Raw genomic sequence first — 20,452 nt, forward strand, 5'->3', positions numbered from 1 at the left:
TGGGCCTCCGTGACCTGGATATGGCAATGGCTCGGTCCAAAATCACACCACTAGAGTGTGGCAATCTGCCTGTGTGTGATAAGGTGGTGGTGGCGCCAGGGGTTCCTGATGGCGGGGAGGGCATAAAACTAGCTGAGGTGCTGGCAATGAAGAAGTCTCTGAGTGTACTTTGCCTGAGTGGGGCTGGTCTCGGCTGTCTGTCTCCCAACAAAGTCTCTCTATGTCGCTTGAGCTCTGATAAAAACAAACCCAAGCATATTTTATCTTTGTACTCCATCACCCTACGGAGTGGGGCAAATCCTTTTCTGAATAGACAGTGGTATCTTCCTCGGATTTCATAATATACCGTGCATCTACATACGTGATGCTCCTCTGTCTCCTCCTCCTACTGGCATAACTGACATATCCGATCTTGAGGGGCTGTGTGGGTGTATCTCCCTGTCTCTATTCTCAACTGATGTGATGAGGTTCGAATTTGGCCAATAATCCTATGCAGCCCATGAGATAGGTGTGTGTCCATGTATGCTGGCTTGGCTATAAGTTCATTTGGAGATAAATGAAGAAAATGGCTTTGGTAGTATGCCATATCGTCATACCAACTATTTTGTGGGACAGTGCTGCAAGGAGGGGTGGATGATATTGTTGTGTGTGGGAATGCATACTGTGTTGACACATGTAATACCTCTGTCAAACCACGGGTGATCTCCTCCAGGGGACCATGAGGGTCTAGCACCATAATTTTGTCCCACACTGCATCTCCATACATTGTAGCAGTCTCCTCCATGAATTGGTATCTAGGTTGTCTCTGAATCGAAGGCCTGACTGCCCCCCTCTAGCATCCTCCTGACACAATAAACCTCAATATAGCATGGTCCGCAGCCACTCCAATGGGTCTGCTAGATACACTGAAATCACGGATCTATGGAATTAGAGACGGCAACCCCATCAAATAATCAACTGTACTAGCACCTCCTTTCGGGTTCCAGCATGTAAGAGCATATGAACCTGGCCAATAAGACAGACCATTGAAGATAATCAATCCATGGGCACTCCCTAATGCTAAGAAATGTGTACCATATTCTATCACATCTCCCAAGTCCTATGCCGACCTATGCAAACCAACCTCCTCTGCGTTGATCTCTCTGTAGATGGCATCACTCGAGTCATATATTGATGTCTGCCTCAAGTGTGTACGGGCATTAAAGTCCCCCACTAGCAATATCTCCCCCATGCTTGCATATCTCATAATGTCCTCATACAATGGCAAGAACGACGACTCGCCCTCAGGTGCATACCTCGAGTAGGCAGGTGGAAAGTAGCATGCAGCTACATATCAATCCCTGGGGTCCCCTCTTTCCACTCGGATCCACATGTATCTGGCTTCTGCATCTCTATGAACGACATGTACTATGTCTCACAAATCCTCTCTGTACAATACTGCTACTCCCCCAGAGCCTCTAGTCCCTCCTGCCATCCGTGGCTGTGGTCGGCATACTGATTCCCATCTAAAACCTCTGACATCTGGAAGTTTCCTCCCCTTGCACTGGTGTGTCTTTGTGTAAATAGCGATATCCGCATGCCTAAAGGAATCCTCAAAATAGCCTGCATCTAGCCTCAGAGAACCATTATAGTTCCATATACTGAACCTTAAAGTCTCCGAGGCCCCATACCGTCATGTGGATCTCCTCTCTGTGATGATAACTCTCACATCTCTGTACACGGCCCACTTGCCCTGTTCTCGGGCTTCAAGCACCTTTGGCATGCATTCCTTCCTATGTGCCACTTGTGCAGGAGTGAGGTCCTCGTCTAAGTAGATCTTCTGACCTTTGAGGGCTGTCCTTTTGGACAAAAATGCCTTTTTTCCCCCCATGTCCTCAAATCGTAAAATCAAGGCCTTGGCCGGGCGTCATCTTTTCCTACCCGCCATGCAACAGCAATAGGTACACTTTCCACCCCTATCTTCAATGCTAGTGCCTTCGCATCTTTAGTGGCATCCTCTTTTTGTACCCATCCCACAATTCTAACATGCAAGATCCGGGCCTTTCTCCTTGCCTCTTCCTCTAATGTGGCATTTATGACCTCTATTTTATTAGATGTTACTCCTCTATTTTTCTTGATTGACCACTTCAATCCATGGTGCGTTTTCTTTCACCTCATTGCCCACTTTTTGTGCTTGTTTTTTTGCATCTTTAGCCACCTCGGCCCAAGTATGCACCTCTTTTTCAACATTTGCTTTCACTTTAACAACACTTGCCTCCACGGCTGCAATTGCCTCCCTGCTTTTCTGAGACTCTTTGTCCATGGCCGCAGATACATCATTTTTACATGCCTCAAGTTGCGATTTCAATTCTGCCATTTCCTTATCTTTTACCGATTCCATGGCCCTTGTCTCAGCGTTTACATAATCTTTCATAATCTTATGCATATCCTTTTGTAGCAATACTTGGTGTACTTCCACTTCAGCCCGCAATCTGGATTGCATTTCACACAGTAACTGTGCTTGCATGTTCGCTTTCAGTTCTTGCATTTCAACCTTGAGCTGCTTTTCCATTTCCTTCTTGGCTTTGCATACTTCGGTTTCCATCTGCTTCTTTATTTGCTCATACATTACTTTTGCTTGTGTCTGGACTTCTTGCATAATTTCCTCCCGCATGGTGCTCATCTCTGCTCTTACCAATTTGTACATCTCGTTATATACTACTTCATCAATCATCTTGGGGGTTTTTCCCAATCTCTTTGAGCTTGGAGAGAGCGTCCATTCTCTGCCTTTCTAGATACGAAACTTGGGGATTTTTTGTGAACTTTCCCGGTGTGTGAAATTCAGCCTCATTTGCGATCTCTGGTGTGGCATTCCCTTCATTAAGAGCAGCCATGTATGTTTCCACAGCCAGAGAGAAAGAGAGAGCATAAACTCCAGCAAGTGCAAAGCAAAGGCAAACACCAACCTCAACCAGAGAGAAAGAGACGTCGCTGAGGGATTACTCTTACAGCAGAGAAGACTGTACACCAGAACAAAAGTCCCGACGATCTCCGCTCCCAAACCGTCGCCTTTGGTGCAACCGCCTTTGCGCAAGGGCAGGAATGAAGAGAAACCTCCGCATAACAAGATTGAAATGAGCTACCAAAGACCCAAGGAGCAGCGCCAGGAGAACAGGAGCGATCCGAACCAGCTTCCAAGTCGGCCAGCCAACAACCGCAAGTCACTTTGCTTCACAGGTGCCACTTAAAGCCTTCCATCATCGCAGTTTGCATCCTCGCAGCCCTGCAGCTCCGAAGTCGTGATTCCGTTCACCGTTGTGGCCTTCTGCGTGGGCCTTTGAGCTCCCTCTTCACGTGGTCGTGAGAGAGAGAGAGTGGGGGGGTGTGTAAGGAGACAGAGAACTACCCATAGAGAATGATGAAAGAACCAAACAGAAGCAATATATGTTGTAGTGGTTCATAAAATATGTTTAATGATCAGTGCCATGGCATTCCCACCCAACAAAAGCCCATTCCAGCTTCTCAATTTACAGTAGATCCTGTCCTTAAACCATTCAAACAATTTCTTAGGTCAGGTCAATCCCCAAAGGGACACCTAGATACCGTACTGCCCATGCGGGATCCATTGTATTGGCATTGAAGTCATCCAATTAGGCATATCCTATACTGAGGTTCTTCAGGCATATGACTTCTGCCAACTACACATTGAACCAAAGCTTGGCAAAAGCATGAAATGATCTTCTTTAGAGACTCAAGACTCATCAAATCCTCCTTACAAGAAGCCTTTATATCATCCACAAACATTTTTTGGCTAAACTAAACCCCTGAAGGCAAGCGTACCCCTTCAGGTTTGCCTTCATTAATAGCCGCTTTCAATCTGTGAAGCAGAGGAATGATGAAATAGCAAAGAGAAGGGGTGCCACTGGGCACCCTTGGCTATAGCATCCAACAATGCCACCATTGATGCATAAAGCCGCTGATGCATTACTGAATGGCATAGCAACCATTTTAATAAAAGCATCTCAAAATCCAAGACAATCTGAGACTATCAAGATGAAGTACCACTGTACGTGGTCATATGCCTTATCTAAATCCAACCCAAATAAAATGCATTTCTGCTTGATTACATTGACATAATCCAAAACAGAAACTGATGTTCAGGATGTTATAGAAAATACTCCTACCCTTTACAAAACCTATTTGCTCTTTATCCAGGATCTGCATACATGCTTCCCAAATTTTTGAGAGCCATACCTTTTGCACTTTATACCAGGTGTTGAGCATCGTGATGGGATGCCTATCTGTAGATGGCTCTGCCTCTTGAAAAGAGATTTATCAAACTCATGTTAATGTCTATGGAGAGAGATCCCTTCATGGCAGAGGCATTAGCCATATCAACTAGATCCTTAGCCAAAACATCCCAGAAGCATATAAAGAACTTGGTTGTAAGGCCGTCGGACCCCGGAGCTTTATCCTTTTTCATCTTGTATAAAGCCTCCCATAGTTCTTCAAGAGAAAACTTCAAGCTTAATCTCTTCCTCCATGGATCTGTGGCTCTTGGTTCAATCCCTTGAAGAGACTGCAAGATGGCTTGAAGCCACTCATACTTGTGAACTCACCGAACCACTTAAGTGTTTCACAAAGATATTGGCAATATGCCAAGATTTCGTCTTGATGTTACCTTCCTGATCCAGAATTTTGTCAATGGTTCCCATTGATGCTTCCTTCTGACCGTTTGAAAGAACACATTTGTAGGACAACCCGCCAACTTGAGCTAGTTTTGTCTAGAGTAGGTTCTGGCCCTCCCAGCATCTCCAACTCTCTGGAATACATCTCAGTCTCTAGCTCCGAGAGCAATGTAGAAACAATCCAATCACCTAGAGCCAACTTAAGACACATACTAAGATCTCTCCTTATAATAGATAGATCCTTCATCTTCCATTTATTGGCCGTCTCTCTGATCCCACACTTTGGCCTCCCTAATTATTGCTCAATCTCATCTACTACATGGATCATCGACTTGACTACTAACTTTCTTCCATATGGATTTGCTGCTGATATGACTACAGAACATAGAAGAAGAAAGGTACCTGTTGTTGAATTTAAAGGGAACATCGAAAGATCTACCAGCCTTGAGAGGAATATCGAAGGACCACAGGAGAGGGACACAATCAGATAAGCAAGTATTAACTAGATAATTACCTTTCGTTGGTGAATGCATCCACCAAGCCTTCTTCAAATGCATACAATCTGTCCAACCTACCTAGCCTAAACTCTGCACCTTTCCTCCTGTTACTCCATGAAAATCCCTACAACCCTATTGGGTCAATTTCTAGGCAGTCAATAAGGCCAAATTCTAGGCATAAATCTTCCCAAACTTCAGATTCTGAGGTAGAAGTCAAGTGAGAAGGGTGGGAACGGCCTTCATCACCCATTGTAAAATTCCAATCACCTCTTAGTAGCCGATATCTGACCAACATCCAGTCCTCTCTCTAGAGGAGTTTAGATCATACATGCACGTGACATTAAATTTGAAATCATCAATACAGACAACAACTGCTGCTAGAAACCAGCCTGCTTCATGCCAAAATAGTTCATGAAACCCTAAGGACTCCTTAGCCAAAATAGCTGAACCCCCTTTACCCTGAGCAATGACAATTGCAAAGAACAACAAAGCCTAATCTGCGAATAGTATAGCAAAATGGGTCTTCTTTCCTGCACTTGAACTCTTGCAGAAGCACTAGATCGCAAGCAGGAAAATTCCACATCACCTTCAAACTTCACACTTGCATTACACCTTCCCTTTTACATATTATTGACTGGCCAACACCCGGTAAGCATCTCTAAGGAATTTGATTCTATTTTCCTTTACCTCGACCCATACTCTTGAGTTGTCTTTGAGTTTTTTCAACATAGACTTCGAAGGCAAAGCGTTTGGATTGTTGGAGCCAAGCACTTTTCCCTCATGCAGTCTCTCCTCCAGCAATCTTTTCCTGTGATAGGCCTCTGGCATTTCCACTTTCAGTCCTTCGTGAGGGCTACGTGGCCGATGGGCATCTAGATTCCTCTGCATGTTTTCCTTTTGAGATTAGCACCCAAACCATACACACCACCTTCAAACTTGAATTTCGGCGACTTATCACCTGGGGTAATCGTTTACTCCACACAAGTAGCTCATTGCATATCCTGCGACTCATTCTTTGCTTTGCCTTTCCATCCCACGATCTTCCAGGGCTCTCCCTATGGCTTACTCTTAGAAGAGACCTTCTTAACTTGGTCTTGAACTTTACCGACTTGCTCTGGTGGCTAGAGCACTTCATCCAAAGCCTGGGTCTTCTCGTCACCACCAGCGGATTGATCCCCCTCCTTATCACTTGACGCCAAGCAAGTATTGACTGCTCTTCTAGGACAATCCCTAGCCTAGTGGGAAGTGGCTAGCGACAGATGTAACATGGGTTTGGAAACGTGCCAAACCTAACTTGCTATGCTTAAACCTTTCCGTTGAATCGTTCGATCTCCGGGTTTCCTGGCTCCTATCCCAAAGGATACAGACCTCCTGAGGTTTGACAGGGATTTCGACGAGGAGGAACTAGGAGCACCCCACCCAAGGAAGACACAATCCACTTCATAGAGTCCCCAAGGATAGCCGACAGATTAGGAAGATTGGGCATTCTTGAGATAAGAACTCATCGATGCTGAATGATTCCAAGAGATGACGAAAATAGTTGCACTTGCAAACATGGAAGAGTGCCCAACAAGTTCATCCCTAAGCTGCTCCGAAACTTGTCTGAGAAGGAAGAAACCCTTCCAATAGGTGAGAAACTCCCAGTAAAAAACAAGTATAAGCATAGGGGACTGCATACTTTTTGCTAGACTTAAACCAGGGCTTTCTTGACACCTCCTTGGCTCTTCTCTCAACCTCTTCAAGCAACAGTTTACCAGCCAGCTCATCATCAATTCCCGTGAATCCACTAAAAAACTTCTTAGCAAGGGGGTGCGTATAGGTTTCGCCTTCTGCATGTTGCTCCCCTTGAGCTCGACTCTCTCTTCAGACTGACTTTCCTTTCCTTCAGACATCTCTGAGCACTCCTCTGATAGATTCCCCCACTCAATCCGTCTAGGGCGCTCCGCTCGACTGGCACGACTCTGAGAGCAAGACAACGACACCTCACTCAATGCACCAGCACACTCTCCAAAGTAGCTCACTTCCGAACTTAGGGACTCCTACCAAAAGAAACTTTGACACGCTCGAACATGGACACAAAAGATTTGTGTCCGCAAGCTGCCCACTCCATGGGTACCGTCCTAGTTGCCATGACCAATCACTAAAATTGATGCCATCCTCTAATTCTATTTCTTCCTCCATAGTTGTCACGTCTTTAATTATGGCAAGAGGGCAGCCATAAAAGGAGGCCTTCCCGTCATACTGAAATTAACAGCAACTAACCTTAAACTCGGACAACTCACATGTGATCCCTGAACCCATTTGCAAGTAGTAGAGAAATGATGGAATGGACTTTCTGCTTGCAATGCTGCAGATTGATGCGTACCCATTTGTGTACAATTCATTGATTTCCCCTCTTTTCAGAAAGATGTGGGACGCGGCAGGATGCAATCAGCTGCCGCTGTCCGTTTCGATTCTCCCAGATTCGATTAACGAGGATGAAGACGAGGACCCAGATAGAAATCCGCAATCAAGGCACAATAACATCTGCTCTCCAGGGATGACAGCGTGCTCAGCTTCCGTCTCTCCTTTTGTATGCATCCACAAATCTATCGAGCAGGGATTATCCGTAACGCATGAATCATGAACCAAGTTGTTATTAATATTTGTGCAGGCAGTGAAGGTAGGGACTTGAATGCATATGTGTGTTGGAGGTCAGAATGGTCGTAGTATAAGCAAGGGGTCAAGAGAAACAGCCACCAGACATTCATGGAGCAATGCATGGGATTTTAGGAATTTGTGTAAGCATGGACGTTTGAAGAAGGCATTATGCATCCTAGATGTCATGGACAGATATGAGGGAGAACTCTGTGTTGATATTTATGTGACACTCCTCCAGGGTTGTGCTATGATACAATCCCTAACTGAGGGAAGACGGGTGCATGCTCAGCTGGTTGAAACTGGATTACCTCCTAATGTCTCCTTAGAGACTACCCTGCTAAATATGTATGCCAAGTGTGGGAGCATCGAGGATGCACGCCAGGTTTTCAACAAAATGCCTCAGCGGATCGTCTTAACATGGAATATGATGATCAAAGCATATACTATGTCGCATCATGTTGAAGAAGCCTTTGATCTCTATAGGCAAATGATTTGGGAAAGCGTGAAGCCAGACGAGTCTATTCTTTTGACTATGTTTAAGGCATGTGGCAATATTCAGAATTTAGAAAAGGGGAAACAGATCCATGATCAGATGATCAAAATGGAAACTGAAACGAACCTCTTTGTGGAAAGTTCCTTAATAGATATGTACATTAAGTGTGGCAGGGTTAAGGATGCTCGCACAGTGTTTGACAAAATGGCAAAACGAGATGTTGTGGCATGGACTGCTATGATATCAGGCTATGGCAAACACGGACATACTGAAGAAGCTGTCAAATTACTTTGCCTAATGGAATATGAGGGGGTACATCCAAATGAAGTCACCTTCGTGAGCATATTGGATGCATGTGCCAGTCCACTGCACCTGGAATATGGGAAGCAGATCCATGACCAGGTAATGAAAACTGGGATGAAACTAAATATTTTCGTCATGAACACCCTTCTTGACATGTATGTCAAGGGTGGAAGCTTGAAAGATGCACATCAATTGTTTCACAAAATGACTGCGCGAAGCGTGGTTTCTTGGACTGTGATGATCACAGGATATGCCAAGTATGGGGATGTTGATGAGTCTTTCAAACTGTTCAAGCAAATGGAACAGATGGGGGTAGAGCCAAATGAGGTTACTTTCTTAAGCATCCTTGGTGCATGTGTCAATGAAGGACAACTTGAACAAGGGAGGCAGGTCCATGCTCACATGGTAACCAATGAAAAGGAAGAAGCATATGTAACTTTGGAGAATGCTCTAATTGTCATGTACTGCAAATGTGGCAGCATAGAAGATGCACGTCTAGTATTTGATAACATGTCTGCAAAAGATATGGTATCTTGGAATGCAATGACGGCAGGGTATGCCAAACATGGGTCCAAAGAACGAGTTTTTAGCTTTTTTCAGCAAATGCAGCAGCTAGGAATGAATGCAAATGAGATTACCTTTGGGATCATTCTGAATGCATGTGCTAGCCTTGGAAACCTGGACGTGGGAAAGCAGATCCATGCTCACCTACTCAAATCTGAAGTTAGTCAAAGTGTTGTTGTTGGGAACTCTCTTGTTGACATGTATGCCAAATGTGGAAGTGTACAGGATGCATGCCAAGTATTCGATCAGATGCCCAAAAAAGATGTTGTTTCTTGGAATTCAATGATTTCAGGTTATATGATGCAGGGGCATATTGAGGACACTTTCCAATTATTATCAATAATGGAATTGGCAGGTGTGATGTGGGATAAGGTTACCATTGTGAGTATACTAACTGGATGTGCCAGTGCCTCAGCTCTGGAGCAGGGCAGACACATCCATGCACATGCGCTCAAATGTGGCTTTGCCTTTAATGCCCCTTTGGCAAATGCCTTAATCGACATGTATGCCAAATGTGGGAGTATGGAAGATGCATGTCAGGTGTTGTACCAAATGCCTGAAAGAGGTGTCGTGTCATGGACTGCATTGATTGCTGGACATGCCCAACATGGACAAGGAAAAGAGGCCCTCCATCTTGTTGAACAAATGCAACATGAAAGTATAAAGCTGAACAGCATCACATTGGTTTGTATTCTATCTGCATGCAGCCATGCAGGCTTGGTGGAAGAAGGTTATTTCTACTTTGTCTTCATGAGTCAACATTATGGAATCACACCAACTGCAGAGCATTATGCTTGTATGGTTGATCTTTTTGGCCGTGCAGGGCGCCTGGATGAGGCAGAATATTTTGTCAAAAAAATGCCCTTTCTGCCTGATGCTGTGGTGTGGAGAGCCTTACTCAGTGCAAGTAGAGTGTGTGGTAACATGGAGCTAGCTGAACATGCAGCAAACCGCATTCTTGAGACGGAACCACTTGACTCTGCAGCCTTTGTGTTGTTATCAAATACCTATGCTGCAGCTGGCAGGTGGGATAATATAGAATAACAGATAGAAGTCTAGAGAAGGGTGGTCGACTGTTAGATAAAGGGGAATAACAGAGTTGACTGGCGTTTTTAAAGGTTGCAGTCTGGGAAGAAAAGGACTATATGAGGCTTTGTTTTACAGTTGGGAAGAGATAAGAGCGAGTCAAAGAAACATCACCAGTTTCCCCCTAGGCAAATTCTGGCTGTAGGCTGCACAAGTGGAAAGTAGCACATGGGTCGAGTTTCTAACAGAGTGGCAATTGTGGATTTTACATTGGAGCTTGGACTGGGCTTTGTTAGAGTAGATAGCGAATTCAAATGTTCACCCACAAGCGGTAGAGTGAGTGCAGAGCACAGCTTGGCACCTTCTCAACATTACAATGTGATTCTGAATTCGCTTAGGTCAGATTAAAATGAAATCGTATAGTCTTCATAAGCAGTTTTAGCTTGGATGAAGAGAATGTGGACTAGTGTTTGATTATTAGTGCTAGCCTTTGTCACGGCTGAGTCTGCCCTTCACCTCTGGACTGCCGACAGAAACTCAGTACGAAGACCTTTGTACAAATTGATGCTCAAGTATGTGTGGGGTGTGGAATTGTATGTGTGAGAGCATATGTTTATAGTATGGTCTACACCCACCGTTGGGCGTTGGGCACTAATAACATGGGTGGGGATGTCATAGTAGCTAGTCCTTGTTATGTGTGATGGAGTTTATGATTTTCAACCTTACCTTATGAATGACTATCATGAGATTGAAATTGCACACTGTGTGTATCTTTAGAGGATGAGTTTGGGCATGTTCTTGGATTTGTCTAGATATATGAATATGATTCTGAATTCGTCTCCATCAAGTGGAGGAACTATGTCCCCTGTGACATGGCTTGTCAATTGTAAATCTCATTTGCAGTCTATAGAGGGTAGGGAAGTACACATTTGGAGGAGTGCATCTATGTGTTTTAGCTCCTTGGTGGCCTGGATCCTATGACTTCAAGATGATTACCAAAAAGCGAGTGAGCCAAAAAAAGCGAGCAATACAAAGCAATGAAAGATTTATAAATCCCCTATTTGAGTAGCCAAAAAAAATCCCTGCGGCAATCAAGATCTCTCTTTCCACCATAGTAATTGAGATCATCAATGAAATCTCTTCACTCAGCCCTCAAAGCCGATTGGAGCACAGTTAGACATCATCCTTGGCTACATGCGAATCAAAGCGTCTCAAGTCCATAGACATGTCTTGGACTTAGCATACCCATGCAAGAGCCTCGATTTCCAAGTGGGAGAACTCTCTCACACTCAATATTAGCTCGTTCAGCTATCCCTTTTGTGTGTTGGAAAACAGAAAGCTGCTTGTTGTAGCCAACTGCTCTCTAGCACTCTACGTGTGTCAAGGAGGGTGACCTCATGGACCTCAACCTCGAAACAAATCCAGACCCAAAGATACTCTGGGTTAGCTCTCGGCTTACTGCAACATTTCAGACCGACATAAAGGACCTTCTACATTCCTATGTCGATGTTTTTGCGTGGAGCTATAAGGATATGAAGGGGATTGACCCACAATTCTATCAGCATGGGATTGTTCTGAATGATGATGCAAAACCTATTCGCGGGCAATGTTACGAGATGAACCCTAATTATGCCAAAAAGTCAAAGAAGAGCTTGACAAGTTGCTGCATGTGGAATTTATATATCTAATGGACCATGCAACGTGGATCTCCCCGATTGTTATTGTACCCAAGAAAAACAACAAGTTTGTGTGGATTGTCGTTGGCTGAATGCCACAATAGTGATGGGTCCGTTTCCCCTGCCTTTCATGGACTCCATGCTTGACACTGTGGCCGGCCATGCCAATGCACTCATTTCTCAATGGCTTCAGTGGCTACAATCAAGTTCACATGGGGGAAGAAGACCAGGAGAAGACAGCCTTCATTATAGACTAGGGCTTGTGTGATACCTTAGGGTTAATGAATGCACTTGTTGCCTTCTACCGCTTAGCCTAGCAGGTTTTTGAAGAGTACCTCACAACCCTCATTCCTGGATGGTTTTAGTATTTTTGGCAGTCAACCTGAATACCTTAACCATCTCCAATAATGCCTTACTAAGTGTCGGGAGTCCAGACTGTCTCTTAATTCGACCAAGTGCACTTTTGCGATCAGCCTCAGCAGCAGCGACATGCTGCTAGGTCATATCATTTTGAAAGAGGGCATCGCTCTGGAACTCGCCAAAGTCGAGAAAGATTGTAAAGCTCCGTGACCCACAAGAAGTAAACAATTGGCTCATTTTTTGGGTTAGGTTCGGTGGCATAGCTGAATGCTCTGCTACCTTGCAGATGCACGGTTGAATGTAGTTCTTAATACCAAGCTGTTAAAATGGACCACGGAGTGCGACCATGCATTTCGCTTCCTCAAATTGATGCTGGCTAAGGCTCCGACGATACATCCCCAGATTGGAACCTCCCATTTTACATTTGCATCGATGCTTCCGATATGGTGGTCGGCGCAGCAACACAAGAAGGTTGGTATCGCCCAATTTACTATGCCAATCGATGACTCTCCCTAGTCAAAAAGCATTATTGTACCACAGAGAAGGAAGCCCTCAGCATGATATAGTCTGTCAACAAATTTTGGCATCACCTTCTTGGCAATTGGTTCACCTTTCACGTGGTCCATTCGGCACTCCTGTATCTCGTTAACAAGCCAGTCATTGCAGGTAAGCTCGACGTACGGTAGCCGATTATTGCACCGGCAAATCGCTTGAACTTTCATGAATGACTCCTTCAACATCGGCTTTGTTCCTGGCGTCAGTGATATTATGCGTTGTAGATACAACAATGGTGACCGACGATGTACGAGTAGACTCAGAGAACAATCCCATGGTAGACATGATCCCGACCTTTGTATCCATGTGGTATGCCGACGTGTATCATCTTATCAATATTGGCATCCATGATCGAAAGCTGTCTCGAGATAGGTGCAAGCGCCTCGCCCTTCGGAGTCACTCCTTTCGAGTTATTGCAGGTAGCTTGTATCAACTAAGGCCTGACAAGATACTCTGCCGATGTGTGGCCCTGCATGAGCAATCTACAATTTTGCACAAAGCGCATCAAAGAATAACTGAAGGATACTTCATCGGAGATATGATTGGCTGTAACATCCTTCAGGGGCGGTCTTATGGTGGACCATAGTCCTCAGAGATGCAATGATTTTCGCTTGATAGTGCAACGTGCATCAATGGTTGGGCCAACCCGAGATAAGCTTTGCATGCCTACCCATCTGGTAACTGGTATGTGGTGTTAGCTGCAGACTACTATACCAATGTGTGATATATCAGTGGCTTCACTAGCAAAATTTGTTTATGAATAGATTATGACCCGTTTTGGGTGTCCAGTGGAAATCGTCAGTGTGACTAGGGAGGTCATTTTGTTAACGATGTCATGTCCAAGATGACTAAGAGGCATATTATTGTTCACAAAATGTCCACAGTATACTATAGCCAAGTGAATGGGCAGGCCGAATCCAACGACAAGACCATGATCATGGTCTTGAAAAAGATTGCCCTATAGTTCTTCTCTTCCAGTCTAAGTAGGGCCTTCAACTTTGGAAATTGAAATTGCAGTGGGCCTGGCCGTGTTGGATCATCAAGTGCTATTATGATGGCACATTTTTATTGGGCACGTGTTGCAGGGCAAGCGGTTCAAGAAGCCAATTAATGGCTATAGACTCAATGTCATTACGATACGTATGGACATAATCTGCGAGATGTTGAGTCATCATGCTGGGATGACTGAGCAAAATTTACTGCAGATCGTGTTAGGCTTCCAAGAAAAGCTATTATACTATTGCATGCATGCAGTCACCACTTTTACTACCATGCCCCCTATTTCAAACGCTTCTCCTCTGGCTCACTCCGTTGCTTCGACGTCAATACTTATCCTCTTGTTGCTCCTCTTTGCCTTACCGCTTGCTTCCATAGTCGCTTGTCCCTTTGCCATGTTCATGGTTTCTCTCGCAGCAGCTCCTTCGTTTCCTAGCACGTCCCCACCGTTCTCCCACACCGTCACCATATTGGTCAAATATGGGCTTTTGTCCAACTTGAATCTTGCTTTCGTTAAATTGTTGAGCTTTGCGCTCCTTATTGAAGTAGTGCAACTTCCATGGAGTACAACGCCCACTCACCCTGAGGCAGATATCATCCTCGCCCAGTTGGCTCAGGGTGATGCTATGAGGGTGGCGAGTGGAGAGTACCTGTTCTCGGAGCATCTTGTAACTCAATAGCTGTGATTGCCCATAGACGGGCACAAGTAGGTGCCCCCAACCCTCCAAGGAGAGATGGAGACAATGTTCGGTACCACCAAGAAGTCTGAGGGCTCCAAGAAACATACGGAGTACCTCCTCAGCAAGCTTGAGAATTCGGAGTATATCCCCTACTTCCGCTTCTTTTTGGAGCTCATCTGGCTCCAGAACAAGTCCATGAATATCTCAATAGCCACGGTGGGTATATCCGATAGGTTGAAGTAGGAAAGCCAATGGTGTGCGTGCACCTCTATGTCAAGAAGATCCACAAAGAGGTTGACCACCTACATGTAGGTGAAGGTAACGTACGCACCTTCCTTGGCCAAATTTTTTTGTTTACTAGGGTGAGGATTGGTAGGAGGAGTGCCTGCCAGGCTGCATTGTTCCTAACCTTGGAAGGCTGATTGGTGACCTTGGCATCCGGTGCTGGGTCTTGCTCTAGCACCGCTCAAGTCATTTATGACTCTTTCTATACATCATTCAAGTCATATAGGGTTCTCTGCTCCTATTTCTGCTCCCATTTCTTTGACTTCTCTCAGGCACGTGAGATTCTTGGATTGTCATCTGTTCCCTTAGGTGTTACCCATCCGATCCTCCCATCTCCGATCATCCCAACCTAGCAACACCAGTATCTCTGACCAACTCTGAGTCAAAATCCTCCTTTTGCAAGGTCATTATGACTCATCCGTCGCTAGATTGGGTAGGCAATTATAGAGAGTTATGCTTGAAAGCGGTTGTGTCGTCAGATGTCTCGAGCATCCTCATGCCTTTAGGACTTGTGTGTTTGTGCATGCATTGTTCAACTTGCCTCCAATAATACTTCAAATAGCTAGAAATAACCTAAGGTTTAGGCTAGAGCTACTATAGATGAGATATAGATGCCTAAAGAAGAGCTATTAGTGGAAAAGAAGGCTAACCTTGAAAAAATAGGCCAATCATAGTTAGGGTTGGGTTCAAATGTAGTAGAATAGAAGTTATACGCTAAGGGCTCATTCTTCAAGAGGTCTTGGGTGAGGTCCTATTAGTTGAAAATCGTAGCCCAGGAAAAAAGACATCCATGTTTTGACTTTTTTGACTGTGAAGCAAACTAGATTCCTCACTAGTCAAGACCAATGGCTCAAAGAACTGATCCTATACAATGTTAGCCTCTACTGATGTAAACTAGTCTTGACTCTTGAAAAAAATGGCCCTTGTAATTAGGTTTGGTTTCAAATGTAGTAGATCAAAAGTTATAATATAAGCTAAGGGCTCATTCTTAAAGAGGTCTTGGGTAAGTTCCTATTGCTTGAAAGTCGTGACCAAGAAAAAAAACACGTGCATGTTCTGAAATTTTTAGCTATGCCACATACTGGCTTCCTCACTAGTCAAGACTAATGGTTCAAGGAATTGGTTCTATAGTTGATTAGCCCGCTAGATTTCCCTAAAGGCTCTACATTCCCCTTGGGCATATTGACACGTTTTCACTCAAGGTGGTGGCCCTAGGTATTGGACTTCTACTTCAACAAAATGCCCTCTAGAAAATAGCCCAAAATGGTAAAGAAATGTTTATGGTGTAGTGAAGTTGAATATATTCAATAGCAATGAAAAGGATTGTTTGCTTCCTAAAATCTACTTTCATTATGACACATGGACTTTTCTTTACCCTCTAGCATTTTTTTCCAAACTCATGCAAAAGAAAAGAATTTACATGTTATAAACAAAGCATATGGCATGCTATAAAAAAAGCATAGGGCATGCTACAATGCATGATGTTAGCTCTTTTTTCTACCAAGGAAAATGGATATAGTTTTAAGGATTTTGGACAGCATGAAGTTATTGAGATGTTGAAAAAACCTTTATGCTTGGTGCTTAGCAGGTCCAAGATGGTTTTCTCCCTTTAGAGGAATAGTTGGACGTCCATCTATCATTCAGAGGATGTCCTTCTCATCAGTGATTACTAGAGTGTGCCGAGAAAGTTAAGGGGTGATTGGGAAGTGTACAACCCAAACATATACGCACATAAAATCCAAAACATGGGGATGTGGAGAGAGGATCCTGACTTGCTAATTATACACTAAGTCTCATATACACAAAACAAACTTTTATACAAATCCTTTGTGGGCTGGAGATTTCCATCCCCATGTAGCCTTTTTACCTCTCAAATGCATACATGATGTTGATATTACTATCCTCAACAACTTCCTTCAAGATGAACATCATTATCATAAAATGATGTGGTCTCCGATGGTGACTCATGTGTCATGGGAAGCCTGAGGAATAAAACAATAAGTAGCTCTAAAGATCACTCCACCTTACAAGTTGATTGTTAACAAGATGGCTGCTACATTAACAGGTTGAACAGTGTGTCCCTAATACATTGAGAAGATTCTTGCTTTATTGGGCCACTGTGTGTAGGTCATGTGGAAGGAAGACAAATGTGCATTGGTCATGAGAGGCTGGTGCACATCATTATGAACACAAGAAGAATAAAAAACACATTCATGAAATGCAAATGGAGGTCCATGCACATCATAGCACAATGCACAACCACATGAGATGCAAATGGATGCTATGAATAATATAGGCTAGCCATTATGGTATTGTTTGTTATGAGAGTGGGCATTAGGCATCACTAGTCTCTAGGATCAACGCGCCAAATCCACAAATCCCCATATAATCTCCTTCTAGTTGAGTTTGTAGCTCTAGCCTCTTCTCCTCTTAAAGTTCACTCTTGCACTCTTGCTGAATGAGCTTGTAGCTCTAACCTCTTCTCCTCTTACACTCTGCTCTTGCTTTCTAGTTGATTGCTTGATGCCCCCCTCATCTCCCCCCCTCTATCCATCTTTACCTTTTCTCATGTGTAATACTTTTCCACTCCCATTGGCTACCAAAAATATTCCCTAACTCTAATTAGTGGCTGCATTATCCCCTTCCTAGCCATTACTCCATTGGCCTCCTTAAAGACTCCTCAAATAGGAGTCAAGTTGTTCTTGTGGTGCCCTAACTGCGACATGTGCAAATTTTGGTGATTCTTTCTCCTTTGTGTACTTTGTCTTGTGGTTTTTTTCTTCTCTTCGTGGTGCTAGGGTCTACAAGTGATGACATAACTTCCACCTACTAGTAACCTTTGTTGTGATTAATGGGCTCCAAATTCCAAGATGGACTTGGCAGCTTTGATGTCTTCTCAATGACTTGTGGGATCCAAAGTTTTAGTTTGAGTTAGTGATCTGTCAATAAAAACTCCAAGCCTTGTTCCTTGTGGGTTGTTGACCTAATTGTTAAGTGAGTTGGCGATCTTGAACTGTATGGCACGAGTTAGTGCCCTTGATGTCCAAGCAAATGGTAGTTGGAATTTGCATTCATTTCTATAAGGTAACCAATGCAATTGTTGATCTCAATCCCACCATTTAGTTGGGGATGGTGACCTCAAGCTCACCTATGAGTTGATAGTGATCTCGATTTGATGTGACAAGTTTGCCTCACATACATCTAGATTAGTAAGTTAGTCTCACACTCTTTGCATCCATTTTCAACAATAATAGCCCTTAATCACATCATCATCTAGTTCTCACTATTAACTTTGTATGTGTGCTAGAAATCAAAGGAACAATTTGCAAATCATAGGTACAAGAATGTGTTTCTTAGTTTACTTGTAATATTGAGAGACCCCTAGCTTAATTGGCATCTAAGTTGTGAAAGATAGTGCAAAACACTCTCAGGACATCATTTGGGCACATTTCTAGATCTTGGCCAAAAGATCTTAGAGTGCTAAAATCCTTGATACATGCAAAGGAAAAGGAAAGAAATCCTTAATAGATGTTATGCATAGAGATACAAATACCTTGATACATGCATTCTATGGCAAGAGCAAGGACGTCTAGTCAATGAATAAATTCTTTCAAATGTAAAGGCACCCACACTCTATGGATAGTGTGTGAATACTTCATGTATAAATATTTCATAATGCAAAGACATTTGCACTCTTTGGATAGTCTATAAATACTTCATGTATCTAATCCTATCCTTCCGTCTCAAAAGGCATAAACCATAAATATGTATAAATACTTCATAATGCAAAGAGACACGCGCTCTTTGGATAGTGAACTCCACTTTTGTGTTATTGTGCACTCTAACACTTAGCAATCTATGCTTCCTCAATGCTATCAATGTGTAATAACATGTTGTAACCTTGTAATCTCCCAACTCTTCCTCTCATCCCCTACATCCCTTGTAATTGTAATTGCCCACTCTCTCCCCCTCTCTCCTTACTCTCCAATTCTTATGATTCACACTTAATCCAAAACATTATTCTACTTTGATAATCCTTCTTGATCTAGTCTTGCAACTATCAAATTCCTTGACTAGGCTTCTCAACCCTTACCCCCACTCAATTGGCGAAGGAGACTAGCTCTCCACTGTCTCAACCCTATCCCTATTTTGAATCCTATGCCCTTTTCTAAACCCTACAATGGTGTCCAACCATTAAAGTCAAATTAGTGGTGAAAACCTTCATTAACTTCAATGAACAAAACGTCATCTTCACTTGTGCTCACACATTGAGAATTCACGAGACCCTCACGTGAGAATCGATTTTATTGCTTAGCGTATGCCTCTTAGTGGAATACAACCCAAGGCTTCTACTATAGAATGAACACATAAGGTACAAAAAGTGGCATTACACTTGGTCTTGTAGGTGACTAAAACCTCAGAATAAATGAATGAGAAATAGTGATATATTTTGGCACAATTGCTGAGTTAGATTAGCACCTTAAGAGAAAGTGTGTCACGTGTAGGCATGAGTGAAGAAGAGACCATATAAAACTTATAGTTGATAAATATCTAAAGTATGAGGGTAAAAATATGTGTCGAATACAACCTATTTGCTTGAAGGGTGCACAGATTTGTGTCACTAAATGTTCAAGCTTGTGGGTGTAGGACACCTCCCTATTTCTCAAACCAAGACAAGATATAGACATGAAGGCAAAGAGATCAAAATTTTGAGCATATTTCATTTTTACAGCTTGGCAATCTGAGTTAACCCTGTAAAGTTATGCTAAGAAATCGCTCACCCTCTCTCTATCTCTATTTGACTTGTATCCTCCTCAATAGTCAAATCCCTCAACCCCCTCTCCATCCCCATAATCCCACTTATCACACAAATCCCTCATTGCATCCTCTCATTCCTATCTTATGATGTGAAGTGCCAAGGTCTAAGTGACTAAATCAGAATGGGAGGATAGTCCTCACTCATAGCTGCCATCTTTTTCACCAAGATGAATTATGATAATCTTGCTTAAATCCTCACGATTTCTCCATTTGTGTTAACAATGGATTTCACCCTTCAAGAACTCATGTGATTCAAATTGATACCCCAAGTTTACCCATGTCCCTTAGGCACTTCAGATGCGGGAATGCACCGACGTTGCATACCTTGTATCTTGGCAACAATAATACTTGAGATGATAGCTAGAGAATAAGATTGAGCCTTTCATGGGAAAGGAGATTGGAGCTTTTGCATCCGATTTGTTTCTAGTAGGAAGAAAAGAAAATTGGTCCTAAGGATCCCCTCTTAATGATCTTTTATAATACTATAGGGGTGTCCATGGATTAGCTAGATATGTGAGAGAGTGGAATCGTGTATCTTGGAAAGGACAACTCCTTCCTTCCTATGGATCACCACGGCCTTAAGCTGATCAATGTTTCTTCTAAATAGTTTGCCTCATTGTATCCTTCTTGAGTTGTTTAGTGTGTTCATTAGTTCAAAAGTTGAGTTCAAAAACGTTTTATCATGGAGTCCATGACATTATCACTTTTGTGAATGGGTTGGATCAAGTTGGTGGGGTGGAACCATAATTTCTTAACTAGGCAAACTAACTAAGAGGAGAGCCACTATTTGTATACCATGCATGATATATTTTCATGGTCATGAGACCCCCATATTTTCAATTTTCATTGCCTTAGTTACAAGGTTAGGTGAAAGAATTCATAGCAACATCAA

At 43.3% G+C, this 20,452-nt stretch overlaps 1 protein-coding gene, 1 long non-coding RNA gene and 1 pseudogene across 2 annotated transcripts; 1 reads left to right on the forward strand and 2 right to left on the reverse strand.

The window, feature by feature from the left end:
• Positions 1 to 1,672: 1,672 nt before the first annotated feature.
• LOC147902580 (uncharacterized) lies at positions 1,673 to 2,686 on the reverse strand (annotated as a pseudogene).
• A 3,305-nt stretch (positions 2,687 to 5,991) lies between these two features.
• On the reverse strand, positions 5,992 to 6,782 carry LOC147902581 (uncharacterized). Its single transcript, XR_015540911.1, has 2 exons — positions 6,123 to 6,782; positions 5,992 to 6,046 (listed from the first exon to the last, which is right to left on the reverse strand). It is a non-coding gene; the product is annotated as an uncharacterized LOC147902581 (long non-coding RNA).
• A 10-nt stretch (positions 6,783 to 6,792) lies between these two features.
• Positions 6,793 to 10,788, forward strand: LOC147902582 (pentatricopeptide repeat-containing protein At4g39530-like). Its single transcript, XM_087374055.1, has one exon. It carries the CDS (start codon positions 7,839 to 7,841, stop codon positions 10,206 to 10,208), a length of 2,370 nt encoding a protein of 789 aa, XP_087230181.1. The 5' UTR covers positions 6,793 to 7,838; the 3' UTR covers positions 10,209 to 10,788.
• Positions 10,789 to 20,452: the final 9,664 nt, after the last annotated feature.

Source organism: Dipteris shenzhenensis, chromosome 4 (assembly GCF_047967505.1).
Source record: "Dipteris shenzhenensis isolate YYH24624 ecotype China chromosome 4, Dip_SZ_1.0, whole genome shotgun sequence".
NCBI lineage: Eukaryota > Viridiplantae > Streptophyta > Polypodiopsida > Gleicheniales > Dipteridaceae > Dipteris > Dipteris shenzhenensis.